Source organism: Chelmon rostratus, chromosome 11 (assembly GCF_017976325.1).
Source record: "Chelmon rostratus isolate fCheRos1 chromosome 11, fCheRos1.pri, whole genome shotgun sequence".
Lineage (NCBI taxonomy): Eukaryota > Metazoa > Chordata > Actinopteri > Chaetodontiformes > Chaetodontidae > Chelmon > Chelmon rostratus.
Window position 1 is genome coordinate 15,767,789 of NC_055668.1, and position 16,783 is coordinate 15,784,571.

At 43.5% G+C, this 16,783-nt stretch overlaps 1 protein-coding gene across 1 annotated transcript in view; it reads left to right on the top strand.

The window, feature by feature from the left end:
- pcdh15a (protocadherin-related 15a) overlaps nucleotides 1–14,125 on the top strand; it is a 140,950-nt gene extending 126,825 nt beyond the window's left edge. The window contains exons 32-35 of the mRNA XM_041947023.1: nucleotides 7,429–7,450; nucleotides 8,288–8,361; nucleotides 10,284–10,398; nucleotides 13,197–14,125. Of these exons, the coding sequence (XP_041802957.1) occupies nucleotides 7,429–7,450; nucleotides 8,288–8,361; nucleotides 10,284–10,398; nucleotides 13,197–13,811 (826 nt within the window). The 3' untranslated portion in view covers nucleotides 13,812–14,125. The remainder of the gene's footprint in view (nucleotides 1–7,428; nucleotides 7,451–8,287; nucleotides 8,362–10,283; nucleotides 10,399–13,196) is intronic.
- The last annotated feature ends 2,658 nt before the right edge of the window (nucleotides 14,126–16,783 follow it).

Consider the following 16,783-nt stretch of genomic DNA (forward strand, 5'->3'; position numbering starts at 1 on the left):
TATCACTCCCTCTCTTCTGAAATAACCACTGATTAGACTTTAGCTTATGTACGTTTTTCTAATTTGACTTCGACTTTTGCAAGACCCTTTCTCAAGGTAAGATCGTGTTTAAGTTCATAAAATATAGTTTACAAAATCAGGCCTGTGCTTAATAATTGATTTGGTCATTAATTACTTCAAAGCTTCCTTTTATTAATGCCTCTGTTGAATGCTCCCTGAGCTTCCCTTTATGTCCAAAGTGTTTTGCCATCAGCACAGTCAGATTTCACCTTTCATGTTAAATACTACCTTGAACGTGTAATGAAATGTTAATGCTCACGGATTAAATGAGGCTGAATTCAAACAGCTGCCCCGCTGGGTTTAATAATTTTGATTTACAGCATGTTAAAGCAATACTGCTACTAACACCACAATTGCTGTTAAAAAAAGAAAATGGAAATTTAATGGCAAGCTGTAAAGACCTTTTCGCAATGTTTACAACAGATGTTGACCAACGCTCAGCAGCAAGCAGAAGTTTCTGGTTCTGCAGCAGGAGGAAAGCTCTCGTGGGGATTGTTTTGTAGCCGAGTGTCGTTTATTTTGGGGGTTATTTTCCAGCCTGCACAAGGAGCAAGAGGAGTCGCTCTTATAAACAACCCCATTAAAACACTCTGAAAGTCCATGTATAAAACGCTCGCTATGCAGAAAGGTACAGTGTGCGTGAGTCTGTGTGTGTGTGTGTGTGTGTATGTGTGTGTGTGCTTTGCGTTTGTGCCATACTCTCAGATGCACACAGCAAATAAAGGACTTACCCTCAAAATGCAAAAACTTGATGCACCCTTGAGTCTAAAGTTCATCCATGCCTCTGACATTACTGCATTAGTCATCTTACCATCTATCTGTGTTTCTGTCCTCCCCATCATTTATATTCCCCTGTCTCTCTGGATTCAGACTGCAGTAAGTAAACCCAAAGCACATGACGTATGAGGTCTATGAATATGATCAGCATTATATGTGAATACAGCACAGCAGCACCCTCATTTCCCTCCCTTTTCAATCGCAGTTGAGCTTATGCATAGCATAGACTTTATATATGTGGGTATGATTTTGATATGTATTTAACCTTGATTCAAATGGTAGTTGTTGTTTTTTTTTTTTTCTTTTATCATTAATACCCTTGTGCGTAAATGCATTTTTTACCTGGCAAAGCCTGTTTTGTTCATTTACCTTGGAGAAGTGGTAGCAGTTGGAAAGTTTTGTAGTTTTTTTAGTGAAGTCTCTTTACTTTCATGTAGTCAGGAAGCTCCCTTTGTTCCGAGGTAGCACACTTCAGTAGATATCATTATAGCTGTCTCCTCTCTCCCTTCCCATTAGGCAGTCGTCTCCTTTTGTGCCCAGTCGCCCTTACTGTCACATCTCTTCGTGTTGTGACTGATTGCACTAATGCATCCAATATGGGTTAATGCCGGTTGTTCACTGTCTTTGGACTAAAGCCCAGCATATCCGTGGGCGTCTGAATTTTACTATTTCAATATTTAATCGCGTCATCTTTGTAACTCATTGTAGAAAGTTTTACAAAGCAGTCTTTTTCATTCGATTTCGCCTACAGATGTGCATCTGTTGTTGTATTCTGGCAGATGTTGAAAGCCGAACCATATATTAAGATATTTAAATCAATAATCTGAGCAACAGTCACAGTACTTAGAGTCATAATCAGTTTAGATGCAGGAGTGAATGATAGCGCTTTTGCTTTTGCTTCATCCTTTTTCTTTGCTTCGCTCACACTTAGACTATCATTCTTCACCTGTTTCAAGTCTTTTTTTTCTTCTTCACCTCCACCTTTTACCGGGGCAGGGCTAAAAAGTCTGTCATTGAGGAGGCTGACCACCAGAGGATTCTTAGCACCTTTGCCTGTCGCGCCATTGCAGCCCGCGGCAACGGAGCATTGCATGTCAACCTGCCCAAGTCGGAGAGCAACGTGACCTTCCTCTCCGACCGCAACCCGCTCACCACTCACAACCCTGTCTACGTTGACAACAGTCCCCTCAGCAGCCCTGATGTCTCTGCACGGGCCGAGAGAGAGCGGTTCTCCTTTTTTCCTTCCCACTCAGCCGAGTCGGGGTGCGTCTGGTCAATGCCTGCTCGCATTCACGGAGGGCAGCACAGTTACGAGGTGCCAAGGAGACAAGCTCTTATGGACCCGGACGACTGGGAGCTGCAGATAGCGCAAGCGGCCATGAGAGGCAGGGGAAAGCCGGAGAGTTTGGGCACGTTTCACCTGAGTGGCAGCACGGAGACCAAGCTGTCGGTCCGTGAGCAGGCCAGGCAGTTTGAGCAACAGGCCCTCCAGGAACAAACCCTCAAGCAAAACAGAGACTCCCTGGGCTCCCTCGCTTCCATCCTTGTCAGGGATAGAGACAGCGATGACATGCTAGAGCTGACCTCAGAAACCCTGCTTTCCATAATGGATTACTCCTACAGCCCCGTGTCTGTGGGCAGAGATGTGCCCCCCAGCGTCATCATTACTCAGGGCGAAGAGACGTGGCCCCTGGCAAGCCAGAGACCAACTCCACCTGTCCTCAGGAAGTTCAGCTCCAGCATCTCCAACTACATGACCGTTCAGCCTTGTCAGATCACTGTGGAGATCATACCAGACCCACCAGAGAATCCACCGCCTCCTCCTCCACAGCGACCACAGCCCCCTTCCCCACCCATATCTCCTCCCTCTAGTCCCCCTCCTTCTCCACCTTCACCCTCCTACCTTCGTAAACCTCAGAATACCCCACCTCCTTCTCCTCCTGTCAATAAACCGCTTGCTCCCCCACCTCCGCCACCTCTTCCTCCCCCTCCCTCACCTGCTAGCGATCAGCCGCGCCCAGTCGTCCAGTTCGTTCCAGCCTCTTTGCCCCCCGTGTCCTCGCTTCGCCCTGTTTCAGAGCGCAAACACCCTCCTCCCATTGACCCATCACAAGCTGACGGCGGGAAGAAGAAGGAGCTGAAAGGGATCCTGAAAAACATCCAGAATCTAGCCGACATAGAGAGGTCTGTTGCCAACCTGTACAGCCAAGTAGACAAAAACTGCAAGGTGCCCAAGTTTAACAAGAAGCCACAAGTGACTGAAGAAGCCGAGGATGCTGACAAACTGCAGAGCTCCGATCCCTGGGATGAGCAGAGCACGCCAAAAATGACCAGCTCCAGCTCCGCAGTCCGAAGCAACTCAACGACAAGTCTGAGCTGCACCGAAAGTAAGACGAGTCGACTGAACGTGGCGGCGGAGGCTCAGCAGACAAGCCAGTTGAACTCGAACAGCCCAAACGCTGCAGAGCTCAGTGAACAGCTTTCCTCTCAGTCTACAGTATTCTGACTTTTTCCTCTGTGTCTCCAGTCTCTCTTTATTTCCATTTATACATCTTCATGCCTGTTTTTATGTTGTTTCTGAATCTTTTTTTTTTGTACCGTTATTTATAGCATTTTTCTAAGCTTTAGCCAAGTCAAAGAATTTTGACTGTGTGGATTTTTCAGGGACAGAATGGTTTATTACTGAACAAGTTGTGTGCAAATCAAATTTTAGTGTCACCTGCCAAGAAATGTCCTCAGCTCTGCGAACACTGACTGTACAGTATGCTCAGAGGCTTGCATTAGAACATAAAAGATGCTTGCATGTATCAGTTTGGCTCGGTTCATTTCCATGTTTTAATTATCTGAACTGCTAATGAAAGCGTTAAGTATACCCCAGAGTTAGCAGATTAGTCCGTTCATCAGGTTATTTCAGTTCGTAATCTTAACGTTAACATTTCATAACCAAAGTTACTTTAATTAAATGATCCTAAACACCAACATGTATAAATCCCACAACCCCGGGGTCTGTTTCCCACCATTTGCTTGCTGCATTTGGCTGATTTTGCTTCTTCACAAAGATAAGGATGAGCATGAACATGTAGGATGCTGTTGCTTCGTGCAGAAGCCAAATTAGGCAAAAGCAAAAATTATAATGCTCGATGTTTTTTTTTTTCAAATGAGGGAGAATTACCATAACTGTTGAGAATTTCCCAAAGGTATGCAAATTCAGCGAAATAAGCTGCAGTGTTCAGGAAGGATGATCGCATATTTGTTGATGAAACATATTCAGAGAGTTGTTCCAGTGACTTAATCTGATGTGAAATATTACATTATTTTTTAGGTGTATTGAACAGGAAATACGTATAGTGATGAATGAAGGTGAGATATAAACTTAACAGATGATGCAGCGAAAAGAAAATGACTAATTGTCACACCCAGCGAGGGGCACACAGAAATATATACACTGAAACCAACATTACATGACATTAAACTCATTGGATATTACACTGAGGCAGGCTTCAGGAAATCCTTTCATTTTAATGGAATACAGTTGAACGCAGACTTGACGAGGCCTGGCACTTCTCAGTGAAAAACATCTTCTTGTGTTGTTCGAAGCATCGGCTACATCGTCGGCCGCGATCCCCGGCAGGCCTGTGCTGAATGAAGAGAGCCAACCTCTGGGGGACCTGTCCATTCACATGTCTGTAGAGATCCTCTCAGCATGATAAAGTAGTCACTGTGATGTTCGGCTGCACACTGGAAAAGGCTAATTAGAGAACCAATCAATCCTTAACTAGGGCCGCCGCCTGTGGGACTGTCAACTACTGTTACCCTCTCCTTTCCTTTTCCATCCTTCTGACCTTCTGCCTGCCCCATTTGTCTGTGCTTCTCTCTCCGACTTCCTCTCCCTCTGCAGTTAGCTCTAATACTTTGCAATCCTTGGCCTCTTCTTGTTAATCTTTCCTCTCCGTCTCAGGAGATTCTGTTACCTTCTTTACACTCATTGCAATGCGGCCTCTGTCCCCTATCGCTTCCTTTTTTTTTTTTTTTTTTCCTGTGCTCAGGTTTTTCCGCCTCCTTTCCTCTCTGTCTTTCTCCCACATACCCTTCATGTGTTTGTTTCACCCTGCATGCCCTCAGGCAAATGGTCTACTAGCATACCTCCCTTCCAGAGTGATGAAATGTTTGATTCATCACACGTTCCCCTGATGGGCAGATCGAAGGCCTGCTAATTCTGTATTCCATGTTCACTACATGGGGTAATCTCTTTTGTAAAAAGGCTAGCAGCTCACATGCTGTTTTTTCTTTTTTTTTAACCCAAAAAGCAGAAAACCTTAATGGATGCTTTTCTTTATAATCCATTTTTGCAACTGGTTTTTATGAAACTCTTTTGTGCCCTGACTGATGATTGAAGGCAGTAATGTGAAAAAAAACAAACACAAAGAAAACAGAATCAAAAGCATTATATAAATTTCGATAATTGCAACCCCAGTTCCAAAAAAGTAGGGATGCTGTGTAAAATGTAAAATGCAAATAAATACAGAATGTAATCATCACAAACAAGCTGTGTTTACTGACAACAGTTTTACAAAGTGTTCCAGAGCCCATGTAGTAACATCCTTCAATGACTGAGTCTTTCCAGGATGCTCCTTTCATCCCCAATCATGATTCTATCACCTGTTACCAATCTACCTGTGGAATGTTCCAAACAGGTGTTTTTGGAGCATTCCAAAACTTTCCCAGTCTTTTTTTGTTCCTGTCCCAACTTGTTTGAAACGTGTTGCTGTCATCAAATTCAGAATCAGCAGATATTTACAAAAATCAGTGAAGTTGACGAGGTCTAACATTAAATATTTTGTCCTTGTGCTGTTTGCAACACGTCAGAAATGGTCAGCAAAGATCACATTCTGTTTTATTTGCGTCCCAACTTTTTGGAATCTAGGTTGTTGTTCTAAACTTTATTTCTAGATTGCTTTTCTAGTATAGTAATTTAAATCAAGGTAAACATAACAATAAAAGTTTTGAGTAGAAGCTTTAAAGATGACATAGACTCAACTAACCAGACCTCAGCACAGTATGTTCAAGATAATACAAACCGAAGACAAAAAATTAGGCCACAGTTAATATCCATATACACACAAAATGCTGATCAGAGAGACCCTTGTTGCATGTAGACATCCGCCTGCTCTTACAGAACATAATACATTCAGTTTTTCTCTACAGTAAGAATACAACATTTAAGGAAATACTCTTTCTCGCTTTCAATGATGAGATCAATACGTACCACTCTCACGTATGTATGGTAAATATAAAGCTATAGCCAGTAGCCGGTTAGCTTAGCTTAGCACAAAAAAAGGGAAAAGTTTAGCTTGTTTAGCTTATCAGTCTTTTCATCTCACTCTCAGAAAGGATAAACGTGTTTCCCAAAATGTCAAACTAATCCTTTAATTTAATTCAGCTCCGACAGGTTGGGTAACTTTGTTTTCTTGCAGAATAATAAGTCTTATTTTTATTATTTTCTACATAATATGCAATAGAAAATGTACAGTTATTTGTGAAGCCAGCATCACCTTACAGCTGTAGCTATAACACAGTGGGCTCTTCAGTATTCAAGCCTTGCAGTAATTCTGAGCTCACCTGTCTCACATCTTTTATTACAACATTACCTTATCACCCATCTTCCCCAGAGTCCCCTCTTGTGCAAACTTCCTATGGCCGCTGTCCGCTGGGCCATTTTTCTTGATGTCGCATGAAGCAGCAGTAGCCAGCAGCCAAGCCACCGGGTCATCCATCAGATCCCACTCCCATCATCCACTGTGCCTGGGAGGTGTGGCCACATGGCTCTGCCCCGTCCCCTGCTCCCAGCCCATAATAACAGATTACAGCTCTCCAGAGGAAGCTCACATCATTGCTTGGCCATATATCTGAGCGTGAAAGTTGTCATTATTTATGGGCCCGGACAGGTTACAGTTGTACGCTTGTGAACCTGGAGGTTTCAGCCGGATTGCTCCATTACTCGCCATTTCTCATTGACTTGTACCGAAAACCCCGCACTCTTGTCCGCGGGAACAGCTCTGAGTTGTTTTCTTTGTCTGTCTGATGGAGTGAAATTCTTATGATTTACTTCCTTGTAGCTGACAGACATTGCCGTCTGTTGAAAGAAATTGGCACATCATGACGTGATAACGAAAGACAATTTTATTAACTTTCTTTGAGTCACTAATTCCTCCCTGAATCACAATGTCCCTTTCATATCAGCAAGAAGATGCTCCAGATATGTCTGTATAAACACTGACTTTTGTTTTTTCAAATTCCAATCTTCTCAGCCTCTTTGATTTGTGCATTTATTGTATTTTTTTTTCTCCCTGTTTGGTTGAGATAACACTGTGGCCTTAGGCACTCTTTATTAAACTGAACTGAGATCTGCAACTCTGTAATTTAACACATGAAAATGCACAGTAAGTAAAGCTGCAGTTTTCTCAGTGGTCAGCAGAATGTAGACGCGCTAGTCCTGTAGACGCAATATTTCATTTATCTGAAGCCGCTTGAAATGTTGCTGTCAATCCATATTCATCATTTGTCTCATTTCCTCCTTTCTGCGGCACACAGCAGGCGAGGCTACGGCAGACAGGTAAGCGCTCCTGTTGTGATGTGTTTTTATCTCATTGTTGTGCCGAGACATTTTGTCACTCTCAAGGCGGCTTGAGGCAGCTTATATCCTATTATTCTTATCTACAACTCGCTTGATGGAAAACACTGAATGAGATTAAGATGAGATGCCCGCGATAGGACTTCTGACACTGACATTACAGTTTAGATTTGATTCGAGAGTCTGTTGTATTCTCCAGTGTTCCTGTCAAACAGAAGATAAGCATTCGGATGACTTTTTCTCCTCTGTTGGGACAAAAAAAAAAACATAATCAGGGACCAAATAAAGTGACTCTGTTTGACAATGCTTGACATTAAAGTCTTTTTTTTGTCACCCTCAAATAATCTGTGAATTGTCAGCATCAAACATATGCAGGATGTTTAAGTTTTTGTGTTGCCATTTCTGACCTCCCAGCTGCTTAGTCTTTCTTTTTCCTTTCTTTCTTTCCATCAGTATTTTTACTAATCCTCCTCCATGGTGTATAACATAGACCTAGCAATAAACGTGAGAGAGGCCTGCGTTTTCCGACTTTAAATCTGAAGTGTGTAGCGTGAACTCTTCCTCATGTTTGTGTCTCTCCTGACCGTCCCTTCCTTCCATTACCTTATCCTTCTTCTGTACTAATCTTTGGCAGCAACAGCAGCTGCTGAGGCCATCTCTTCTGAGACCTGAGGTAGAAACACTCCTGCTTTTCTTAATTCACAGGGATTGTAGTCATACTGCTGCTATACTCACCCTGTATGCTGCCGCTGCTCTTCTTCCTCAGTCTTCCCCCTCGGAGTGCTGAGTAATTCCTCTCTCTGCCTCTCTGAAATGCAGGAACTCTCCATGGAGTCAGGTATCGACCCAGGCCAGGACTACTACACGCAAGACTACTATAATTACGACCAAGGGTGAGCACGCATCCCGCTGATCGTCTCATCTTTCATCAGTCGTGCTCTAATCCATGGAACTGATCTTCATCGCTTCATTTAAAGTTAAAAAATTACATCGTTAGGGCTTATTTATTGCAACCTTGCCTTCCAGCTCCCGGTGCTCGGGTCCTCGGGAGGAGGAGAGCATTTTAAAGAAGTTCAGAATAAAATGATGAGCATAACTTATGCTGCCCCTTCAGCAGCACGCACCATCCGAGCGTTTACCCTCTCTACTCCCATCAGATGAGATCAATTATGCTGCCTTGAGTCGGGCACCTGAGACTGTGAAAGTGTTTTCCCATGGTTTAATGGATAGAGGGTGTTTTAGACTGCCTGTTATATTGCCCATATGGTCTAAAGAGGAAAAACATGGAACTCAAAGCCGTAACAGCTGCTGAGAAATTGTTATTCATTAAACTCTCCCACTCTTTGGCAGGTGACTTGCACAACTCTGGGGAGTTACGCTGCAAGTTTTTCAAAACAGGGAGAAGCTTCGGCACCTTACAGGCTTTAATCTGACAAATGTTAAAAAATGACTTGAAATGGAGCGCTGTAATCGCCTCTGTGGTTACTCACTGACCTACCTGTCGTCTTTACTAACTCTAATTACCTCAGCTGTTGCTCACTCTGCCTAAAATCACACTGGCCTTGATTTACAACAAGCTGTAATTACATTTTAATGACATGTCACTAGGTTCATTGCAAAAGCTGCTGTTGCAAATGAGTGTATCATCGCTGTGACCGGATGCCTTTGATCTCATTGTATTTGCATTGAGGGGCACACTTAGACAGCGGTCAAGCTTTTAATCCAGCAATCACCTGTGCGGTCCCCGTAGCAGCAACGCGAACTTCCATCTGCCTCTTTCCTTTCGGCTCCTCTCTAATTCAGCATTGTAGCGTTAGAAGAATAATTCACGTGATCAGTATCTATCCAACACACTGATGCAGACAACCTAATGCTGGATAATGTTTTGGAGTAAGATTTATATGTTCAAAATGTCGCATCCACGCTGTCTTCAGGTCATGTTCTGGACATTTGGCCATCAACATTGAAATCGCAAATCAGTGAAAAAAATGATTAAATATCTTCTTCCTTGTCTTTCATTTTAATGACAAAAACTGCATTCTGCTCTCTCTGGTAGGGAGTGTGGTTGGATAGATAGTCTCATTTAGTGCTCCCCTGATGAAAGAAGTGTAGCCAAACATGCTCTAGAATGAAAAACAGCACATCGGAGAAGAGTTACGTAACCTCATTTGATCAGTTTTAAAGTGTTTTAATGGGCTTTTAGGCATTACTTGTTTCTCCGCAGGTTCCCATATCAGCATGTTTTTGCATCCATGTGATTTATTAGACCCCTTTGACAAACATGTGGAAATATGTGCTCTGCTGGGTTTATTTTTGGCAAAGCTGCATGTTTTTTTTTCTTCATTATATCCCTCCAAACATGCCCAGTGATTTCGAGGAAGAGCTGCAAATCACCACAGCAATTACTGCCTGATCAAAGATATTGGCAAATCTCAAAGATCAGCCAGACCCAGTCACGAATGGAGCCAGCCTGATATAACAGAGGAAGATTTAGGAGAAGGAGTTAAAAATGAAAAACAGATGATTCTGGCAATGACATTAATGCCTGGACAGACTGGACAAGTCACGTTATACCGCATTTACCTTAATGACAACAGGTGCCTAACATGAACCAGAGGGTATGGTGTTTGATTTTTTTAGGTAATGCATTTGCTTGTGGCTCTTTGTCGCGTTTAGAAGGATATTTTTTAAACTAATTAACTAATTGTTGCTGATGCTTTCTAGTTTAGAGATTACTAAACCATTAAAATGGTCGAGGTAGCTCACAGTAATTCTTAAACCTTATTATTTGCCATATTCTCTGTCTATTTCTCAGGTATGACCTTCCTCAGTATGGCAGTCGGAGGAGGCTGATAACTCCCATGTATGATGAATATGGAGAGGTGATAATGGAGGATGATGGGTATTACTACAGTCCTCATGGCCCTGAGGTATTTCCTTTTCACTTAATTCACATCTAAGGAATTTCATGCTCTCTGTGATAATGTCAAGATTTAACAATTTTTGCTTTAATAGGTTATGTTCCAGTGTATTATTGTAACAGCAACATAAACCCTTTGTGACTTTCAACATTGTGGCTTTATCTTTATAAAAGGTTGCTAAATTAAATATGACTGTCTTAGGGCCGAGGCAGAGGCAGGGGTCGTGGTGGCATGCGGGGTAGAGGTCCACCCAAGAGGGTTGCATTTAGCGATGTGCCACCAGAGGATGAAATCGTACAAGCTGAGCCAGCAGACGGGGGCGAGCCTTCTAAGGCTGCCAAGAAACTGAAGTCTGTCATGAAACTCAGCAAACTCCTGGCAGCCAGCAAGGGAGGAGAACAGCCTTCTGACGCTGGTCCTTCTGGCCCATCTCCATGGAAGAGGGCCAAGATGTTCAAGATGTTCGGTGCCGGGAAGAAGGACAAGGATTATGCCAAACTGATGTCAGCCCGCCGCATTGATAGCCAGGAGAGTCTGACTGACGGACCAGCAGTTATGGGACCAATTGACAGCAAGTCTGATACCCGCAGCCGGCTTGGCAAAGTTTTGAAGAAAATCAATTTAGGCAACAAGTTACAGCTCCGGCGGAAGTCACAGAGTAGTGTGAGTCGTGGCTCGGCCACAGGCAGCGAGAGAGACGAGGAGGCCTCACAAGTAACCAGTGAGGATGATAAGAAGTCTAAAGTGTCCATTAGTGTGACAGAAAGTGAGCCAGAAGCAGGTGCAAGTGGAAGCAGTAAGGAGAAAGGCTCTGATGAGGAATCCTCGGAGAAAAGCAGTGTTGACAGAGATTATCTGAAAGTAGATTTAGACCGAGATGATGCCAACGAAAGCACGGTGGACTCAGAAGAAGAGCCCGATGAAGAGCCGGGGGATTCTGATGAGGAATCCAAAACTGAGAAGGATTCTGTCAGCGAGAAAGAATCTGGGACTGAAAGGGAATCAGAATCAGAGAAAGATTCGGAGTCAGAGAAGTCATCGGCTACAGAGAAAGAGTCAGATACAGAGAAAGAGTCCGAAACAGAACAGGAAACAGAGTCAGGAACGGGCACGGGAACAGAGAAGGAGACCAGCACAGAAAAGGGTTCAGGGACAGAGAGGGACTCTGATGAAGAGTCTGAGGAGGAGGAGGCTTCAGGGAGCACCCGAGAAAGTGGGTCTTCTGCCCGCTCTTCAATGAGATCATCAGCTACTGAGGCCAGCAAGGAGAGCAGCGCTGGGAGTGGTACTGGGAGTGGCAGTGGGAGTGGGAGTGGTACTGGGAGTGGCAGTGGCAGTGGCAGTGGGAGTGGTACTGGGAGTGGCAGTGGCAGTGGGAGTGGGAGTGGGACCAACGAAAGTGAAAGTGCAAGTGAGAGTGGCAGTGGTAGCGCTAGCAGTGCTGCATCTTTATCTGGCTCAAGCGTTAGGTTGTCACAGAGAACCAGATCATCAGAGAAGTCCAGTGAAGAACTTAGTGAGGCCGAATCAGGGACAGGGACAGCCAGCGAGGCAGAGTCAGGGTCAGGAAGTGAAGGCTCCTCATCTCGTGGGTCCAGCCAGAGGAAAATGTCTGGGTCAGAGTCCGGCGGAGGATCTTCATCCGGTAGTCAGATGACAGACAAGAGTTCCCTGGCCAGCGAGGAGGGTTCGGGTAGTTCCCGATCCACTAGTGGCAGCCGGCGTTCCCAGAAGTCCAGCCTGAGTCGTGGATCTGAGGACACAATCACAGAGGAAAGTGAAGACGAGGACGAGGAAGAATCTGAGACTGCTGATGAGAGCAAAGATTCAGCCAGCGAGCTCAGTGATGAAGCATCGGCTAAGAGGTCCAGTGTGGCACCTCGAGACCCTGGGCCCTCTGCCCCCTACAGCGGTCCCCCATACAGCTCCGAGATCAGAAGCATTGGTGACACCTCTGTGGAGACATACGGAGGACTGTCCCCCATCACTGAGGTGGACGAGGACGCCATCTCCTCTGACAAATCTTCAGCCACTGGCTCTGGATCAGAGGCCGGCAGCGCGTCAAAGGACTCAGAAGAAACAGAAGCGACGTCAGATGCTGATTCAGAGTCTGAAGGAACTGCCTTCTAGAGAGATATATTGTCCACTGTGAAGTAAGAGTGAATAAAATCAATTACCCTTGCATGGGAGTGAAGAAATATTGCTCTCCTCTACAGAGTGTTTCAAACGTCGACTTTTTCCTCATTTACCCTTGGCAAGGAAAAACTTTGGTGGTTTCCTGCTGCAAAATATCAGAGTTTTCCTGTCTTTCTTACGTCTTTGACTTCTTCTCTTTGATGTTCCCTGAGTGTTTTTATGCCTTTACCTTTAGTATAACACTCGGCTCTTTTCTGCTTGGAGCCTCTGCATGTTGCATCACTATCTGCTTTGACAGAATGTTTTCCTGTCATTTTCGCATGATTACTTTCTATGAGTATACAGTGTTGTTCTTTTCCGTGGAAAAAACAAGATTTCTCGCCATAAATTCAGTTCTGATACTGATTCTTCTGGTACATGAACTGAAGTTCATGTTATTCCTCAGTCCTCAAATACACATGAGCATAACTTCTACTAAAAATCTGAGTTTTTTTGAGTAGTTTTCCTGGTGCAAGGGCATAAATTATGGCGAGGAATCCTTGAGAATACTATAATCTTCATATGAGGTGTGCCACCCAGCAGTGTTTGTGTTTGCATTTTTGTTTTCCGAGAAACTTTTATACCTTTTGTAAAAACTAGATATTGACCTCGACCCCTTCTCTTCTCCTCAGCCTGGGAAAAAGAAGCGCATTAAGCTGGTGGTCGATCGGGAGAATGAGACCAGCTCCACAGGAGAGGAAAGCACCACAGAGACCCAGCGGAACAGACTTCCCAACAGCCACAGCAACATCAACGGGAACATCTACCTCGCACAGAACGGCACTATCGTCCGAACTAGGCGGCCGCCCCACCCAAACAACTTGAAGGTGGGCTCTCCGTGCCGGCTCGGTAAGCATTTTAAAAAACTAGACAAATTGGGTGTGACTCATGAGGAACCCCCTCCCATTATTAGCATCGAGGCCACAGGAAACGACACAAAAAACGAAACAGGCACGTGTGTTCCCTCTAACGTGGACGTCAACCTCAACACTCGGTCCTCCTGTGGCTCTCTGGGATCCACCATCACAGATCTTAGGCGTTTTGGGTCCAAAACCAATTTTGCCAAGGCCTTGATTGACAGAAACAGCAGCATCCCGTGTGTCAATGAGGAGCAAGAGACTTCTGTTGACAGCCACAAGGATAGCAGGGAGACACTGGAGTCCCACAGTGACCACACATTATCGGATGAGGAGGAGTTATGGATGGGACCCTGGAACAGCTTGCACATACCAATGACGAAACTCTGACTGGCCATGCAGAAAATTCATTTTCTCTGTGTTATGTTCCTTTCTTTATCATGTTGCTTTTGTTTAGAAAATGATCCTAAAGGAAATGATTGTGTGCCTCAACTGGACAAGCTCCTATCACTGTCCACAACATGTGATTGCACTTATCGGGTCAAATTTTATTTAACCATGATTAGTACCGAACGTTTCTCACCGACAGGGCTATTACAGACAGGAGAGCTGAAAGGCAACGAGTGCCTCAAAGAAATATGAAATTTTCTGTGAACCGTGCTTGACTGTAATTTTAACTCCTAATTCAGCACAGAAGATGGGCCTCTTTATTGAGTGTTTCCACGCTTTTTCTTTCTTTTCTCAGCCACTTTTTTTTTTAAATCCTGAAACGGATCACAAAGAGATTGTCATTTATTTCACGATGATGAGGCATTTACAGAGAAATCATGGTGGGTATATGGAGAAATTGTGATTATATAGTCTATGATAAAGTAAAAGAAACTTATTTTGCTAATAGCATTTTACTTGCAAATGATTAAGATTGTCATTGATTATTTTATGTTGTGATCACTTGACAATGTTTTTGAAAATTTCTGAAAAATATATGAAATTATTTTTGTCTATTTTGTATCTAACAGAGATGGAGAATCTAACATATGACATTAAAGACATAATACCCACTTGACTGTCATCGCTGTATTTCAACAGTGGAATATGACAGTGTGATCACAGTCTTTTTATATGGATATTTGTAACAGAATGTGGTATTTTCAACCCCTTTACATCATGCAGATTCACTCTGTTCATGATAATTTATTAACTGACACATCAGGACCCCATGCAGGGGGAAAGGACTACCAAAAATGTACCAGATTCAACAATAAAGTTCTAACCTATTTTAAGGTGTATTGTGAAGCATAATTGCAGGCCTTGACTATTTCTGCCACTTCACGCTGTCCTCAACATCAGGGTTCTTCAGCAACATGGATTTATGGTAATAGCAGCATTGTTTGCCTTTATGATAATATGAAGGATGTTTGGGGGTTATAGATACAGTCCTTGAAGTGCGTAGTGGGAATGAAAGTTGAATATAAGGCAGGCCACAGAGTAGAACTCAACAGTAAGCTCATGAAAATACAATGTCTGCAGAGAGAGGTCTGTCAGAATGAGTCCTTCTCTGTGCAGTGGGCTTTCACTCTCCAGAAGAGCAATGACAGGTCACCAAACATGGGGATGTGGATCGCTACTGTATCTCTGAAAAGCAGTGGGAAGTATGCCGGGAAGTCTGAGAAACTGACAGCCCTCTTGAGCCGACTTTCTCACCTGTCAACACAAACTGCAGAAAAGAAAAAAAAACAAACGTGTTTTTAAAGATGGCAGCGATTGTAACCAAAAAGGCAGGAGGCAATAGACATCTCAAGCACATTCTCATCATTTGTTTCTTGGTTTATCAGAGATTGACACATCTGACGCAGAATGACATTTACAAAAAGTGTCCTGCAGTCAATCAAACCGTGAGAATGCCAATCAAGTTCACAGAGTTCTTTGGAGGCAGAAGTTCAGAAAGTAGCAGGAGCTGAATGCCAGAGTGAAGTGGCTTGAAAAGCTGCTCAGAAAATAGGTCAGGAGGGAACCTTGTTCCCACCACAACAAGCCCGGTGTCCTACACGATCAAAACAAACTTCTGCACTGTGCTGATGTGGAAAAAGAAAAAATGGATGCAAGACCTCCAAAAAAGCATAAAGATCAGCCCGTTTTAATTGTCAGTTGTGTCTTTTTCAGCTATTAAATGTGCGACACCTTTGCGCAGGATACTTTTTGCATCTGCAGAGACAAGGCGAGGGTTCTCTCTAGTGTTCACTGTCTATCAAAAGCCAGCCGCTTCACTCTGCATGCACACTCACAGGAGCTGTCGCTGCTGACAGGAGAACAGCACTGTATGAACACTGTTCAGTGCAGATGGCGCTCAGTATCACATTTAATAAAACTTATGTTGTATGCATCTTAAAATGAGAGCATATTTTAAAAAAAAAAATTAGCAGTAGGCATTAAATGCATCTGTGCCCGAGTCTTCTCAAACACAAGGACATACTTCACCAATCTCTTTTTGGAATACTCACCTGATGAATTGGATTAATGCTCACCCAACAAATATAGGAAGCGTTTCTACTGAGCGTTTCGCTCTGTCACAGGATTATGTCCCAAGCCTCTTTTTTTTTTTACTCCTCACCCCGATCATTTCACTTAGTAGATTAAATTACAGCGTTAAGAATGGACATATCCCTGCGGTAATGAATTTTTGGCTTGAGAGAACCCACAATCCAATGTCTCCTTAAATGAGATTTACTTGTCATTTGCATTTAATACTTATAAAAGAAGACCGTCTAAAGATGATGAAATGCTGCACACCTACGGAGCATTTCTAAGCAGATGTGAAGTTTCATTACTGTCGCAACAATTAGGTTAGAGGCTTGCATATAAGCAAGAGACAAGACGGAAAAAAACAGTGACAGTTTGCAGCAATGTAAAGATCTAATTTGCTGTGATATACAGAAAAGTCTTGAACGGGCACATGGAAGTGAAATGAGATCACATTAAATAATACATCTAACCAAATAAGAGGCTATAATTGGAGACATTAAGTTTATTGGAATAGGAATCCAATCTTTTTAACTCCAGCCTGCAGGGGCCACACAGTGAAAATTCGAAGTTCGAAGGCATCCTCAAAAATATCAGTTTGGTAGCTGATATATAAGTCTACAGGAATGTAATTCCAATATGCCAGTCCATCGTCATCATAAATCCTAACGTTGTTGGTGACCCACTGACTTTCCCTCTAGTGCCAACAGCAGGTGAAATATCTCAACATTTACCAGATGGATTGGCACTGTATTTGGTACAGACATTAGTTGTTTCCGGGATGACTAATGGCTCACTTTTCCTCTCATGCCACCATGAGGTTGACATTTGTGGGATAGAGT